This window comes from Oryza brachyantha, chromosome 12 (assembly GCF_000231095.2).
Source record: "Oryza brachyantha chromosome 12, ObraRS2, whole genome shotgun sequence".
Classification (NCBI taxonomy): domain Eukaryota; kingdom Viridiplantae; phylum Streptophyta; class Magnoliopsida; order Poales; family Poaceae; genus Oryza; species Oryza brachyantha.
This window is the reverse complement of record NC_023174.2, coordinates 13,013,504-13,030,369: the sequence shown is the minus strand read 5'-3', so window position 1 is coordinate 13,030,369 and position 16,866 is coordinate 13,013,504. Positions and strand designations below refer to the sequence as shown.

Below are 16,866 nucleotides of genomic sequence, written 5' to 3'. Positions count from 1 at the left end.
TCAAAGAGAATGACCATCTCACTTGACATATTTAAATTTGGTCATTTTGCATATAAAATGTCCTTCAAGAGAGTCGCTATTTGACTTATCATGTTATTTGAATAGCTAAACTTGAATCCTTAGTGGCCAAATTTAATAACTCATTCCCTCACTAGTTGTTATCCGTGGGTCCCACATGGGTGGAACCCCCGTGTCATCCTCGCCTCGCTAGAATTTGGAGAGTGAGGATGAAGAGTCTCTTGGAGATACTCTCAAAATTCGAGTTGCTAAAACTAAAACGAATGACTAAATTTTAATTTGGATAGTCAAAATTTAGCCATTCTCTTGGAGATGCTCTGAAGCTCCAGAAGAAGTGTTTAAAGCAGGATATTGAATTGTTAGATAGAATTGGTGGTGATGGTTTGGCTTTTTAGAGAAAAAATAAAATGATTTTTGGGCTATCATTTTGCTGCGAAAATTAAAATATTAGTGTTAAATTTAAAAATAATTTTGATATATTTTTATCGTATTTTATTTTTTAGCCTTTGCTTTTAGATATCTAAAGAACATATATATAAAATTTTTATGTATAAATTATTTTTTATCTATAAATATACTAAATTATTTTTCGTTTGCAAACACGATGACCCGTTAACCTTCGGTTAGCACCGCTCTAGACATGAGGATTCTCTGGACATGAGGATTTTCTAGCTCTCTTCTAATAAGCAGCCAATGAGAAGGTTATAATTTAAAATAAGAAAACTAGATGAACTTTTAATTTCTAGTTCATTTCGTAAATTCTGTCACTACAAAACTCAACTATATTTAGGGAGCCTATGACTTTATTGAGATTCTATGAGAGCAGGTACAATAGCAGGCTATAAACCAGCTATAAGTATATTTTAAATAGATAAGATGAGAGAGAAAGAAGGTAAACTACTAATTTATATATGACATGTGAAACCATGTATTAATATTTTATAGATAACTATTATATAAATTACCTATTAGATTGACTTTAGAGCTAGCAGTAGCAGTGGGCTATGCTATTTAACTCGCTTAGAACTTGCTCTGAGAAGTAGCGACTGCTAGAACTTCCGAAAAACCGTAACTTTATGTGGGGCCCACGTGGAAGCGTCTGGATCTGCGTGGGCCGCCCATCTGCGCGGGCCTTTTCCAGCCCGGCCCATACTCCCACTTGGCCTGGTCGCTCTCAGCCTTCGCCTCCGGCGCACCACCACCAAAGCGACAAATCAATCAACGAGAGAAAAGAAGAAAAAAGCTTCCTTTTTTCGCAGAGGAAAGGGAGGAAAGCAGCAGCAACAGAAACTCCTCCTTCCTCGCCGCCACCGCCGCCGCCGCCGAGGCCCGAGGAGCCGCGGCCGTCGTCTCCGTCCTTGCCTCGTGGAGTCCTGCGGCGGCGGCGACGCGTAGGTCCCTGATATACTTCTGCCGGGATGGCCGGAGGGGACCCGCCGCCGGGGCTCTTCGCTGCTGCCGGTGAGCCCTAAAGCTGAACTGAAGCTTCGCTGCTTTGGTTCTTTCTCGTTTGTTCTCCGGCTCCACCCGCCCTTCGGAGATCCACGGATCGATCGATCCGGTTCTTGCTCTTCCTCATGCGTTACTGGTGCTCGTGCTGCTGCTTGCTGATTAGCCGCTTTCATGGAGGTTGCTGCGTGGCTGAAAATGGTAAATCTTTCAGCCAGGGGATTTTATCTTTTCTTGGGGGGAGAGGGGATGAAAGCGTCATCGCATTAATGTGAGATTATTCTGGATTGGTTAATGCTTTAATGGTGCCAAATTTATGGGATATGGAATCTTCGATTCCAGCAGTATGAGCTCGTATCTAGTTGTGGTGGATCATGCTACTTGCGTCGATTTTTGTGGTTCGATATATGCGTGAAAGATGGCATTTTTTTTTTCTGTATGGAGTTTTGTGCGTGAATACACCGAGATGATATTAGCTGTGATCATGATGGAAATCGGCGAGTTGTGCTAAAGCATCATTAGAAATGCTTGTAAAACGCTGTTGGAGTTGAACTGTCATGCGACGTCCGGGTTATTATATTGACTTGGATATACTTATTTGGATGAGACTGTTGCTTCCAAGCATCATCAAACCACTTTGTTTTTCTTTTATTGGCAGGGTTATGTAGAGATTTTTCCCACATGGCCTAAATTATGTGATCTAACTTGGATTTATGTGCTAATGATAGTGTTTCAAAGGAGTATATAAATGTGTTATGATTTCCTTGTGTGGCTGCTATCTGAAACTGAACTATGTTCTTGCTGATGATTCAGGTTGTCCATGGTCATACTAATGAACTTCTTTTTTCTGCTTTGTTCTTGCCATGCTAGCATTACACACTTCTATTGGTGCAAGTGCGCTTGAAGAAAATAGACATGCTGATGATAGCAATACCATTTCAGATAATACCCTGGAACAACTGGGGTTTCTAGATCAAGAGTCGAATGATGCTAGTGTTAGCACAGAAAAGAAACAGTCTAGCTCATCAAAATGCAAATCAGTGGAAGACATACCAAGAACAGCAGCTGTAAAGAGATGTAAGAACATGGATTCCAAGAAACTCGTCTCGAATAGCAATAACAATTCGTGCCTCACTGGTAACCAGGCTCCTAGAAAGCTTCCAAGGAAGGGGGACCATCCTGTCCAACTACGTGGAAATGAACCATTTCAGGATGCAAGGCCTCCTGGTACGTGGATATGTAAAAATGCAGCCTGCAAAGCTGTATTGACCTCTGACAATACATTTTGTAAGAGGTGTTCATGTTGTATTTGTCATCTTTTTGATGACAACAAAGATCCTAGCCTTTGGCTGGTCTGCTCATCAGAAACTGGTGACCGAGATTGCTGTGAGTCATCCTGCCACATTGAATGTGCACTCCAGCATCAAAAGATAGGATGCATTGATCTTGGTCAATCGATGCCGCTCGATGGTAACTATTGCTGCGCGGCATGTGGAAAGGTTATTGGAATACTTGGGTGAGTGTTTCTGCTTAGACATCTTGCTATTTGCCTTAATATTCTTATTTTCTTTATGGGAATGTCCTTAGACACACTTTCTTAAAGTATTCATGCTAGATGATGGCTTATACCAAGAGAATTGCTGATTTTTTTCATTTAATGCTAGAGTTTCAAAACACTGATCTTCTCATTAGATAGCTGATCCTAAACTAATATGGTTAATTTAGTTTGGGTTTCAAATACTTTATTGAGTGCTCCTCGATATCTGCAACTGCAGACCACTTTGTACCCTAAATATTCAAGTTGAAGCATACAACAGAAAGATAACATAGTAATGTAATTGTTTAAAGCATCATATATATATATTTTTATTTATAACTAGTAGCAACTATAGGGTTATGTTGTGGTGAATACTTCTTCCTGTGTATTTTCACCTTTGATTTGGTTGGTTATTTTATGGTTCTTTTGAATTACGTGATGCAGGTGCTGGAAAAGACAGCTAATGGTTGCGAAAGATGCTCGTCGTGTTGATATCCTTTGTTCCCGCATTTACTTGAGCCACAGACTATTGGATGGCACAACTCGTTTTAAAGAGTTTCATAAGATTGTAGAAGATGCAAAAGCAAAGCTGGAAACTGAGGTGGGCCCCCTTGATGGTACGTCTTCCAAGATGGCCCGTGGAATTGTTGGCCGACTGCCTGTGGCTGCTGATGTGCAGCAACTTTGCTCTTTAGCAATTGATAAGGCAGATGAGTGGCTGAAGTCAAATGGTCAAGCAGAAACAAAACAAATTGGTAATGATTTCACAGTCTTTGCATATATAATTTTTACCTCTGTCTCATGAATGCAACATGAAATTAATAATTCTACAAATCATTTGACTTCTTTCCATGGTGCAGATACACTTCCTGCTGCCTGCAGATTTAGATTTGAAGATATTACAACTTCATCGTTAGTTGTGGTTCTGAAAGAAGCTGTTTCTTCACAGTATCATGCTATCAGAGGCTATAAACTCTGGTATTGGAATAGCAGAGAACCACCTTCCACTCGGGTGCCTGCAATTTTCCCCAAAGACCAAAGAAGAATTCTGGTTTCCAGTTTGCAGCCTTGCACAGAATATGCTTTCCGGATCATTTCATTTACTGAGCATGGTGATCTGGGCCACTCAGAGTGTAAGTGTTTTACCAAGAGTGTGGAAATCATTCACAAGAACATGGAACATGGTGCAGAAGGTTGCTCATCTACTGCCAAGAGGGATGGCAAGGGTCGAAATGGCTGGTCATCAGGCTTCCAGGTGCATCAGCTGGGTCAAGTCCTGCGGAAAGCTTGGGCTGAGGAGAATGGTTGCCCCAATGAGGCCTGCAAAGATGAGATTGAAGATTCTTGCTGTCAAAGTGATTCAGCATTACATGATAAGGATCATGTTGCACATGTTGTTCCCCATGAGCTTGATCTTAATGAATCCTCAGTCCCAGACCTAAACGCAGAGGTAGTGATGCCAACAGAGAGCTTCCGGAACGAGAACATATCTACTTCAGGTAAGAATGGACTGAGAAAGTCAAATGGTTGCGGTGAGTCTGATACCTGTGCAGAGGGGCTTGTTGGAGAGGCACCAGCCATGGAATCCCGATCACAAAGTCGGAAACAGACATCAGACTTAGAGCAGGAGACTTATTTAGAGCAAGAAACTGGTGCTGATGATAGCACTTTGCTCATCAGCCCACCCAAGCACTTCTCCCGTAGGTTAGGTCAGCTAGATGATAACTATGAATACTGTGTGAAGGTTATACGATGGTTGGAATGTTCTGGACACATCGAAAAGGACTTTAGGATGAAATTTCTAACCTGGTTTAGCTTGAGATCGACAGAACACGAGCGCAGGGTTGTGGTCACTTTTATCCGCACCCTTGCTGATGATCCCAGTAGCTTGGCAGCACAGCTCTTGGATTCCTTTGAAGAAATTGTTTCATGTAAGAAGCCAAGAATGGGTTTCTGCAGCAAGTTATGGCACTAATCCATCCAGGTGAAAGCTGAAATCGCTATCTTATATTCTTGCAAGGGGAGAAATTGCAGGGGCCACAATTTTCCACTTTGCTGAAATGCTACTTTTTAACTACTGATAAATGTATATGTAGTTAGCTTTGATGCTGTGCTTGGCGCCCAGCCAGCCATCATGATGATATTTTGCAACTTTAAATGTCTGTATCTGGTTTACTGGGAAATGAATACCCGTATCATATTTAAAAACCAATATCTTCCTTCAATTATAACAGGAAAAATGTATGAGATAAACTTCTTTGTCCTCAAGTATAGCCAGTTGAATATAGTCATTCTGGTGTACCTGTATTCAAAATTCCAACTTCCATATGCTATCCAACTTGTCGATGAAAATCCATTCTCCTGCTACACGATGATGAATATTATTACCAAGGGAAAATTGGTTTGTTACAACCATCTCATGGAAATCATTACATGGAGATTCAAGGCATTGATTCACATCTGCAACAGCATTCCCAGTTCTCACGTGACACTAACATTGACACACACACTAATTATCACCCACATCCAAGGATAAAGGGATCAGCTAGGTTTACATAATGCTACATTACAGTCAAACATCCATTGAGCACTACACTCAACCATGTGTTGAGAAAACAATCCAGTACAGCAAATCATGAGATCTACAGGCTCAAAATACATTGAACAGTTCGTCATTGCAACGGCTCTGCACCGTCTTCCTTCTGTCTGTCACCTGCTTCAACAACATTCAGCTCAGCTTCAGCACTTTTGACAGCCATCACCTCTGAGGTTACTTCATCCTGTTCTTTCGCACCTTCCTCTCGTTTATCCACTCCAAGATCGCTCTCCAGCTGTTTCAAGAACACTTCCTCGACGTCGCTCAGGGGATCGACGCCTTCTTGCTCGCCGTCGAAGCAGGTGTTGTACCTCACGAGGAAATCCACCTGTCGGCCGGACCTGCTGATTTCGCTGTGCATGTCGCTCATCTCGCAGCTCCTGTCCATGTCTCGCTCGCTGCCGTAGTATTCAGCATCGTTATGCTGACTGGATGAAGCTGGAGATGAATATGGAGTGTAATCTCCGCTGGCTGCATCATCACGCTCTCGAAGTGTCCTCAAGATCAATGTCTTGAGGAAGTTCATGACTTGGACAGCATGCATTAGGGCTGTTAAAGGATCTGACATCTGCATAGAACAAAAAAATAAGGTAAACCTTAGGGGGGTTGCCAAACAACATATTTACAAATGAAAAATAATTTGTGAATAACATTTTTATATAAGTATTCTTAGCGATCTAAAAGCAAAGGCCGGAAAAGAAACTTCAGTGAAAAAACTCGAAAATCAACTTTAAATTGAGGTTGAAGATTTAAACTTTGGCTTATAAGCATTAGCAGAAGTGAAAAGATGTGGGGTTAGTCTGATCTTTTTTAGAGAAAGTACTGAAGAACATATCACATGCCAACTCTAAAAAAATACTGAGATGAAGATTACCTGAGTCATGTTGGGAGCAAACACCATGGCTATGTTCCTAGCATTCATCTTGTTCAGCTCCTCCTCTTCGACAACATCAGCCATTAGCTCAACAGCCCAATTGAGGAGCGCTGCTTGGGTGGGGCGCAAAAGCGTCACAAGTTCTAGGAATTCTTCTTCGGAATTGTACTGCAGCACTTGCTCAGGGGAGAGGCTATCAAGTACACCTTCTGGAAGTTCCCTGAACCATGCCTGGGATAGAGAAGGTTTTAGTTCTTTCCTTTTGCAAAACCATGATGGAATTGCTGTACGACTTCAGAGCAGGAAGTAAATGATAATATCTTAAGAGAAGGGAAATATGGTTGCATGAACACGATTGTCTCATGTTTTTGCTAGGAGGATAATTGTACCTTAATCAGGCTTGCCAAACAGTGAACATCAATGTCCTCAGGGACAACTCCTTTGTTCAGCTGGTCCCTCACATGCTCCTCTTGGTCATTTTCCGGGTTTATGCGAAAGATTCCTTCAGCCTTAAAATGCCAAAAACTCGGATTAAATGCAAATCCATGTTCGATGTCATGAAACTGTAAATCCATATCAAACAGAATCAAAGAGGGCCAACAATCAAATTTCTGACGCCTGACCTTTAGGCCTCCCTGAGCATACAACCTCTCCTGCATGAGCAGCAGTATAGTGGGAACTGAGTTTCCCTTGCCATCGTAGCTGCACTGCATCGATTCAGCCGAGACACCAAAAACACTAGCACTGCAGGGGAAAATCAGAGGCTAATGTAAGCATCTTTGGTCACAGTTCATCAAGCTAACGCGATTCAAGCAGCAAGCCAATCTGTCTCCAGCGATCAATTTCAAACTTGAGCATTTTTCCCATCCTGAGCAAATACTACGAGGTACTACTGTTTTCTATGTAAAATTTGGTACCTCTTCCTGGTACCTTCTCAAGTACGATAAAATTGCTCTTCAAACTTTCATTCAGCTTTTCTACAATTGTACAGTAGGTTGCAAGCTCCGGTGTCTCCATAACAAATCTTGAAATGGCCATATCGCAAAATCGCAAACAATGATATAAATGCATTATTAGGTACAAATGCACTTATGCACTAGTACCACAATCAGCTGAATAAGTCAAGCGTCCTGTTACGCTCCCCATAAACGCTATCTAAATCATACATTGATTGAACCTGTTGTCCAGGATGTACTTTTGTTTTGAGTCTTGTTTTGAAAGCAAGAGCTAATCAATGACGGGAAAGGCAGTTCAACAACCGAATTGAAACGGGCGGAAGCTCTCGTCTCTCCCTCCGCATCGCCAGATCTACCTCTTGCAAGCTCAAATTTTGCTTAATACATTATAGTTCACAAGAGCAAGGACTGAAGAAAAAATTTAAAATTTGCGGCAAAAATGCTATTTTTGAATGGAAATTCGAAGCAGAAGTCCAGAAAATAGGAGAATATTTGAACTTGATGGAGATTGGGGGGAGATCGAAATGCTGGGGGGGATTGATTACCTGGCGCTGGGGACGCGGCAGGGGATCTCGACGGCGAACTCGACGGGGAGGCCGAGGAAACCATGGAAGCGGTCGAAGGTGACGTGCGCGACGTGGCGGACATCGGTCGGCCACCCGATCTCCATCTCACCCATCGCCGCCGCCGCCGCCACCGCCACCTCCTCCTCCTCATCCCCCTCCCCATCCTCCCCCCACCCACCGCCGCCGCCGTCCTCCCGCTCCACCCTGCACGCCACCACCGACTTCCTCACCGCCGCGAGCAGCGCCTCCAGCACCGACAGCTGCTGCCTCTCCCTCTCCCTCCCCGCCCCTCCTCCTCCCCCCTTGCACCCCGACGGCGACACCACCACAACCCCCGTCATCTCCTCCTCCTCCTCCGATTCTTGGAAGAAAGAACTGCAAAACTCGCCACCAAAAATCTCACGAACGGACCGAAGCTTCTCTCTCTCCGCTTCTCGGGAGCTGGGGATACAAAATCCCCTCCTACTCCTCTTCCCCTCTCTCTCTCCTCGCTCTGCACCAACCAATGGCCTTCGTCTTCTTGGAGGCAGAGAGCTCAGAGAGAGCATTAATGAGGGGGGAGGAGAGGAAAGGACCTGGATGTAAATATTTTTGAATTGGGAGGGGGCGAGTCGTAAAATGTGTAGGGCAGGGTTTTTTTCAAACCCGACCGCGCCCTTTTGGCCGCAGAAAACCGAAAAGCGTGTGACTGCGGCAGACTGTTTCTTTTTGTTGTTGTTTTCGTGTGCCTTTTTTATGTCACCAACGAAAGTTTTTGAAAAATTTGTACTATAGACACACAATTTGCACAATGAAGGTTTTGAGTGACACAAATACAGAACCGGATCCTCAACATTAAGCTAATGCAGAGGATGGCATTAGCTCCAATCCTATCCATCCATCTTCATCCAATGGCTACAACAAGCTCTGGTGCTTTTTTAGCTTAATTAGGGCCCTTTGAATCACAGGAATGAAAAAACAGGAGAAATAGGAAAAACATAGAATTCTGATAGGAAATATAAGTATAAAACAAATGATTGTAAAACATAGAAAAAACGCAGGAATAGTCGTTTGATTGGATCACAGGAAAAATACAGGAATTTGAGGAGAGATAAAGACTCATAGGATTATTTCCATGAGGTTCTACCTCTTGTTAAATTTTCTCCAAAACTTATATGGGAAGAGGCATTCCATGGGAATTTCGTAGGATTTCATAGGGTTTATTCCTTTGATCTAAAGGGTTTTGTAGGAAAAATTCCTATAGAAATAAAATCCTCTAAAATTTCTATGAATTTCCTTTGAATCAAAGGGGGCCTTACTTGTTTCCTTCTTCCTTGTTGTGCTCTCAGTACATGACCATTGGATGATATCCATCTTTTAACTTCTTATGTAAAAAATTACTAACGGTAAACTTCAACTTATGCTTAATTGGATTTAGCAAATACGTAGTCTACTCATGCATGGTATATATTAATTGCTACACTGATTATTTTTATGTTTGATATCGTTGATTTTTAGACACATGTTTGACCATTCAATCTTATTTATTTTCTTTTACAAATATGAAAAAAAATATCATGCTTAAATTTTCATAATAATAAAATAAACCATGACAAAATAAATAGTAATTATGTTATAGTTTTATTTTTAATAAGATGGGTGATCAAAAATATGTTTAAAAACCAACAACGTCAAACATAACAAACCGGTTTATGTTATAACATTTGGTGGAGGCAAAATATTTCAGACAGGTGGACTTGGTGATAATGTTACAATTGCTTATAAGCAAACTTTAAAAATTATATCTTATAGAATTGGATTTGTTATTTTTTATCATGATTTATTTTACTATTTATTCTTTGAGTCACTATGGAAACATGTATAAAGTTTTACACAAATTATTTTTTTATAAAAATACATTTTTTCCTAAAAGCGAAACGATGGGAGCCCACATTTGGTGTAAGGTCTTAAGGATTATACCGTTATCTTCCTTCTTAAGATGCATTTTGTACTTAATATCTCAATATTAGGTTATATAGTGCTATTTTCCTTACGTAAATTACCTTCTATACTTAGGGCGTGTTGACTTAGGGCATGCTCAACAGTTCATCTTGGCTCATTAGCCATGCACAAAACAAGCAATATGATTGACATGGTTAATTGAGTAATAATCATTAAAAGTTAAGAAATATATTTAATTGATTTTAAAATCAACTTCTTTGTAGAAGTTTTCACACAAAACACACTATTTTAGGGTTTAAAATATGTGTTAGTGAAATACATGGAGTAGCAAGCCATTTTAAGCTAAAATGAACTGGCCTTATGACCATTTTAATGAAACAAACAAAATACTTAACACAACTTTAGTCCATGATTTTTGTAGATGAAACGAAATACAATACTAGCATTAATGTGAAAAAGAGGACTCATAAACTACTTTATTTAGTAACAGTAACAAGAGAATAGCAAAGATAATAGAAGTGATTGAGCTAGCTGCAGCCGTTGGATAAAAATGAATGGATCAGATTTGAGCTAATGCCACCCTCTGCATTAGCATTAGGATCCGGTTCCCACAGATACTAGTAGAGGGGTAGAATGGATCCTGAAGTAATGTTATTGTGGTCTAAAATTTGAATATGAGAGTTTTAGGGCTGTTTGAATGTAAGATTTGGTTGGGCTTAGGGGTTGTTTGGTTTGTGCCTACAGTTTAACACGCTACATGTTATGCATCTCTCATATTTTGTTGGGTAAATATTTGGTTATTATTACCAGTATCTCAAAAAAAAACTTTATTCTCATACAAAACTATAAAAACTATAATATCTTTTGTTTTTTCAAACCCTACTGTATTTCTGTCGTACCTTTTCGCTTTTTCTTATGCTTATAAGCCAAAATTTGAAATTTTAACTTTAAATTTAGAGTATATTTGGGTTTTTTTTATTGTAGTTTATTTTCAGTCTAGACTTTTAATGCTATGAACACATATATAAAGTTTTATTTATAAATTGTTTTTATTTGCAAATATGTCATTTGTCTTTTCTCGTGAATATGCCAAACAATCACTCCCATTGTCCCCTATTTTTTCAAATACCAATGCATTTGTTCCGTATTTTACCAAACTTTAATGCAGTAATTGCTTAATAATAGTCTTTGTGGAGACATAGTCAAACATAAAGTCTTTTTGAATGGAGATAATACAATTGTGACAAACCATGCTTTTCTAACTCGTTGACTCACATGTTATATACTCCCTGTTTAGTTCTCAAAAAATTTCACATTCACCCGTCACACCGAATTTTTGGACACATATATATAGCATTAAATATAGTTAAAATAACTAATTGCACAGTTTGGAAGAAATTTATGAGACAAACTTTTTGAGCCTAATTAGTCCATGATTAGCCATAACTGCTACAGTAACTCATATGTGCTAATGACAGATTAATTAGGCTTACAAAATTTGTCTCGTGGTTTCTTGACACCCTATATATAATTAGTTTTTCAATTAGTCACCGAAATAATCTTTTGATATCCAGTCAAATATCTGATGTGACACACAATCTAAATTTTTTCGCGAAGTAAACAAGTCCCTCACACTTGTGGCCAATAATTTGTTGGCCATATTTTATATGGCTTGCCACACCTTCGGCAACTTGGGGCTACGACAAAGTTAGAATCTGTTTCGATGGTAGCTAATTTTGCAAATCAAAACTTGGGCAATTTGTGGCTTGCCACAATTAGGCCGCGTTCGGGAAGCTCCCCTTAGTTAACTTACTTTTCTCGTTTTTCGTGTGCACACTTTCCGAACTGTTAAACGGTGTATTTTTTTTAAAAATTTCTATAGAAAAGTTGTTTTAAAAAATCATATTAATCTATTTTATATTTTTTAATAATTAATAATTAATTAATTATGTACTAATTTATTATTATGTTTTGCGTACCATACCATAAGTTAACTTATACATGTCCTTCCGAACGCGGTCTTAGTGTGGCTAGCAAATAGTTGGTCACACTTTAGACGAACTTATGTACAAAATTGAGTCTGCGATAAGTCCGAATGAATGAAAAGTTTGACTAGCCACAAATGCAACAATCACCTACAAAACTATGACATGACTAGACTGTGGTGTAGCAATATGAAGCATTTAACCAAACACCCTCTTAGGCCCTTGGCCTCCAACCAAAGAGGCTCTAGTTCTCTGTTTTGTATGGGCACAAATTTTAAATTGTTAAATGTATATTTTTTGCAACATTTTTTATATAGAAGAATTAAAAATTCAAACAAATCAATTTTCCATGTTTTTCATACTTAATTAATTACGAGCTAATGATACATCTCATTTTGATACTTAATTAATTATGCTCTAATTAACATTGCCTTAGTTTGTGTTCTGTATTGTTGATTCAGAACTTCTCCCCTCGGCACGTATAACAGAGAGACGGAATACCTCATAACTAATTAAGTAATAGCTTAGAAACCTTAAAATGGATTAATATAACTTTTCAAAAGAAAATTTTTATAGAAAATTTTTAATTAAAAAATACACGGTTTAGCAATTTGATAAATGTGTGCATGGAAAACAATGGAGCAGTTAGGAAGGAAAGAAACGAACGCTACCTTCGTCTAGGTAGAAGAATAGGACAGGAATATGGAGAAATTGTCTCCATCTTTTTATTATTTCATAGGCTACATATAACATATCCAAAATTCCAAGCACAAAGGTAAAGGCAGAGAAGAATCTACTATAATGATTTACAGAAGTCAGCATGTACATTAAAAAGAAACACTAGTAGCTGTCAACATTGCCGATAGTAATTGTTCTTAGTAAATAGAGTGGTACTACCAATTCATATTGTGCATCACATATTGTTGCAGCACATTAATTTCACCCATCCATTGCAGGTTGGATGGCTGCAAAACCTCCGCTCACGATTTGCTTATATTTCTGCTTATAAACAATGTGATTTATAAACAATAGTTTTCGAGTTAATTTTGTGGTTTTTATTGTAGTTTATTTTATAATATTTTCTTTTAAATCGCTACCGACACTTATATAAATATTTTACCCATAAATTATTATTATTTTACTCATAAGCCATTTTGCATTTCAGAAGAAAATCCAACCTACGGGAGCCCTAATTTTCTCAGTATTTCAAGTCTCCAGAAAATTTCAATGTTGATCTTACGATGATTAAAAAAATCCATATGTACACCATAAAGTTTGAAATAAATATTTGCTCGGTATTCTTAACACTAAAAGCCTAGGCCCCCTTTGATTCAAAAGATTTTTATAGGAATTTTAGAGGATTTTATTTCTATAGGAATTTTTGCTATAAAGCCCTTTGAATCAAAGGAATAAATCCTATGAAATTCCTATGGAATGCAACTTACTATGCAAGTTTTGGAGAAAATTTAACAAGAGATTGAACCTCATGGAAAAAAATACTTTGAGTCTATATCTCTCCTCAAATTCTTGTTTTTCCTGTGGTTCAATCAAACGATCATTCCTATATTTTTTCTGTGTTTTACAATTCTTTCTATAACCCCTAGGACGGTTTTGCAAGTTGCATAGTGATTTTATCCAAGGGACCAAGACATTAGAGTACACACCCATTAGTATCATACGAAGGATGTTGGATTTTTCTCAAAACTCCTTCTAGACTTCTAAGGCCCCATTTGATTCAAAGAAATTTCATAGAAATTTTATAGGATTTCATTCCTATAGAAATTTTTTCTACAAAGCACTTTGAATCAAAAGAATGAACCCTGTGAAATCCTATGAAATTCCTATGAAATGCATCTTCCTATATAAGTTTTGGAGGAAATTTAATAAGAGGTCGAACCTCATGGAAAAAATCCTTTGAGTCTATATCTCTTCTCAAATTCCTGTGTTTTTTCTGTGGTCCAATCAAACGGTTATTCCTACGTTTTTCCTGTGTTTTGCAATCCTCTGTTTTTGTCACGCCCTGAGTTTATCCCAATCCTAAATTCGTAAAAAAAATCCGTAAATAATAATTGGCTTAATTAACTCAGGAAAAATTCCTCTAAAGAAATTAATTTATTTAAATCGAGGTTTCAAATCGATTAACAGGATTTAAACTCAAATTACAGAGTATAAAATTTTGCCAAACAAATTAATTTAAAACTCGGCAAAAGTGGGGCTTTTCTTTTCCCCTCCTTTTCTTTCTTTTTCCCTCCTTCCCAAATTGGGCCGAAGTCCAATTTTCCTCCTTCTTCTTCCCTCCAATTTTCTTTCTTTCTTTTTCCTTCCCTCCTCCTCCCGGGCCGGCCAAGCCGCCTCGGCCCAGCCTCCCGAGCCGTCGCTTGGCCCATCTTCCTCCTCCTCCCCGCGTGCGCGTCAACTCTCCGCCTGGGCCGTCGGCCGTCGGCCCAGCCCGTCCGCCTTGCCACAACCTAGCGTGCCTCGCCCGCTCACGCTCACGTCGCTTGAAGTCCGCTTCGCCTCCCCTCCCGGCTGAACCAAGCCCGCGTCGCCGCCGTGGCCGAGCCGGACTCCACCGGCCGTCTGCAACCGCCGTCGCCGGATTCCCCGCTCGCGCCCGACTCAGTCTCCAACCGCCGCCTCCGCCCTAGCCGCACCGTGCCCCTATAAAGTCGAGCCGCCGCGCGCTGCCGCACTCGTTCCGGAGCCACCGCCACGCCCAAGCTCTGTCGCCGCCACATCCAATCTCGCGTCTCGCCGCCGGCCGCCGCTGCGGAGCGCCATCACCACCATCGCCCGACGTCGCCGAGCTGCTGCCGTCCTCGTCATCGCCGGCGGGCATCCCTAGCGCCCGCTTCCTCTCACCGCTCAGTCGCCGCCGCGCCACTGCCGCCTCCGCCGCCCGCCGATCTTGCCACCGGGCGCCGCAGGTCGCCACCCACCCCTGTCATCCCCTGTCCCGCCTCCTCGCCGACTCGTCGCCACCTCCGCCACTGCCGGTGAGCGTCCCCACCTCCCACTCCTCCTCTCCCTCGTCCTCACCATCACCGCCAGGCCACCCGCGCCGTCGCTGGGCGAGTGCGCCGCCTCCTTGCTGTCGCCGCGTCTTCGCCCGTCATCGCTGTCACCACGCTGTCGCCGTGCCGCCACTGTCGGCGCTCGTTACCGCCTCCCGCCGTCGCAGACCATCGCCGCCTCCCGCCGCTATGCGCCGCGTTCGTCGCCGTTCCGGCCATGCGCCGTGCGCCGTCGTCGTCACCAGTCGCCGGTCGTCGCCGCCGTGCCGTCGTCGCCGTGCCGTCGCCGTGGCCGTGCGCCGCCGCTGTCGCCAGCCGTCATCGCCCGCCGCTGGCCGAGCGTCTCCCTCCCCGCTCCCCTGTTCTCTCTCTCTGACTGACGGGCCCCACCCGTCGGCCACTCCTCCCTCTCCCTCTCGCACTGACCGGTGGGCCCGGCCCGTCAGCTAGTCGGCGCTACCCCTCTCTCTCTCCTTCCCTGGGCCCACGTGTCATCCTCCCCTCACCTCTCCCTCTCACCGACAGGTGGCCCCCACCCGTCAGCGCCTTCTCTCTCCTCCGCTGACGTCAGCAAGCCCCATAATTGGGCAATAATTGATTTAGGACTTTTCTGTTTAGCTAAAAACCCAGAAAACTTCTAAAATTCGTAGCTAATTCATCTAGTCTTCGTTTAGGTCCATTCAAATTTCATTAAATTCATAAAATTGTCGAGAATCTATTAAAAATAGTTTCTTTCTCTTTTCAGTAGTTTTATAGCTTGTTTTGCTTGTTTTGCTCTGTTTATCGTAGGTTTTTTGCTCGTCGGAGCGCCGATCGTCCTCGAAGTCGTCACCGAAGTTCCTTGTGGGTCAGAGCAAGGCAAATGGCACCCTTCTTTGATCATATTGATCCCATGTTTATAAAATTCCCCGTTTTAAATTCAAATATGCATTGTTTTATGCAAATCTATTTATTTTTACTTATTGGGCTATTACCTTTATATCCGTTGAATTCCCATTTATTATTATTGTTATCCCAGGGTTATTTTGACTAGAATTAGGATTAGGCAATGCTTAGCTTGACTTAGTTCAACTAGCTCACCAATTATCATTTAATTACTGTTAGACTTGATAGACCTTTAATGGTTGTTAGCATGATGAATTTCTCGAGGTGGATTAATTACAACTAAAATATTGCTTATGGTGAGCTGCCGGTGTATGGTTTTAAGAGTCACACCCATAACAATTAAGGACCGGTTCTCGGGAAACTCTAGAAGTCTTACCCGTACTAACCACAAGCCAAAATGGGCAATAGTGGGATTTGGAGTGTAATTGCGAACTATTCGACGTACCCAGGCAAGGGTGAGCGTGATGGAGTATGGATGGGAGTCGTGGTGTAATGATGGCCTATGCTGCTTCCGGATTCACCTAGGCACAAGAGGGGGCTGCCCGACTTGGTTTAAAGAAGGGGGCGAAATCTGAAGTGTGGTGCGATTGAAAAAGGAGGGTTATGCGACGGGTCCTATCATAGTTTCCTTTCCGTGGTATCGTGGTGATACACCGGCGCACGTTCAAGTGTAGTGGAGCTATGTCTTGTGGGTAAAGTTGTACACCTCTGCAGAGTAAAACTATTCGAATAGCCGTGTCCGCGGTTATGGGATGAACTTACAGATTCACTGGGATTAGTCAAACCTTTTAATAACTTGATGAACTTGGAACTGGTTTGATCCTGCGCAATGTGGTGTAACATTGACAGTGGTCTGGGTCTATTGTAACGTGGTGTAACGTTGGACAGTGGATGATTATTTTAAATGTTACTTTACTCCTTTTATTCAGTCTATTTTATTTACTGTTTTGCTAAATTACTGCAGCTTTTGTGTAATTTAACCTTAGCATATCCTTGATACCCTATTGAATTCATTATTCTCCTCTCTTAGGTATTACTTGTTGAG

The 16,866-nt window shown here is 41.3% G+C and overlaps 2 protein-coding genes across 3 annotated transcripts; one reads left to right on the top strand and one right to left on the bottom strand.

Annotated features, from left to right (window-relative positions):
- Positions 1-1,255: 1,255 nt before the first annotated feature.
- Positions 1,256-5,212, top strand: LOC102711758 (VIN3-like protein 1). Of its 2 annotated transcripts, none has more exons than XM_015843205.2 (4): positions 1,256-1,479; positions 2,338-2,983; positions 3,449-3,759; positions 3,865-5,212. In XM_015843205.2, exons 1-4 carry the CDS (start codon positions 1,437-1,439, stop codon positions 4,977-4,979), a joined length of 2,115 nt encoding a protein of 704 aa, XP_015698691.2. In that variant the 5' UTR covers positions 1,256-1,436; the 3' UTR covers positions 4,980-5,212. The 2 variants fall into 2 exon arrangements, with proteins under 2 accessions (XP_015698691.2, XP_006664073.2); XM_006664010.3 differs by having other exon boundaries at positions 1,256-1,668.
- Positions 5,213-5,453: 241 nt separating this feature from the next.
- LOC102712039 (rho GTPase-activating protein 2) lies at positions 5,454-8,502 on the bottom strand. The gene is made up of 5 exons (XM_006664011.3): positions 7,976-8,502; positions 7,098-7,218; positions 6,864-6,983; positions 6,475-6,705; positions 5,454-6,168 (listed from the first exon to the last, which is right to left on the bottom strand). Exons 1-5 carry the CDS (start codon positions 8,335-8,337, stop codon positions 5,677-5,679), a joined length of 1,326 nt encoding a protein of 441 aa, XP_006664074.2. The 5' UTR covers positions 8,338-8,502; the 3' UTR covers positions 5,454-5,676.
- Between the last annotated feature and the right edge of the window lie 8,364 nt (positions 8,503-16,866).

Coding starts and splice junctions, on each gene's coding strand:
- LOC102711758 (XM_006664010.3), top strand. CDS start 1,596: ATGCGTTACTGGTGCTCGTGCTGCTGCTTGCTGATTAGCCGCTTTCAT. Junction 2,984..3,448: donor AAGGTTATTGGAATACTTGG/GTGAGTGTTTCT, acceptor TACGTGATGCAG/GTGCTGGAAAAGACAGCTAA. Junction 3,760..3,864: donor AGCAGAAACAAAACAAATTG/GTAATGATTTCA, acceptor TCCATGGTGCAG/ATACACTTCCTGCTGCCTGC.
- LOC102712039 (XM_006664011.3), bottom strand. CDS start 8,337: ATGACGGGGGTTGTGGTGGTGTCGCCGTCGGGGTGCAAGGGGGGAGGA. Junction 7,219..7,975: donor TGCCGCGTCCCCAGCGCCAG/GTAATCAATCCC, acceptor TTTCCCCTGCAG/TGCTAGTGTTTTTGGTGTCT. Junction 6,169..6,474: donor TTGCTCCCAACATGACTCAG/GTAATCTTCATC, acceptor TGTTCTATGCAG/ATGTCAGATCCTTTAACAGC.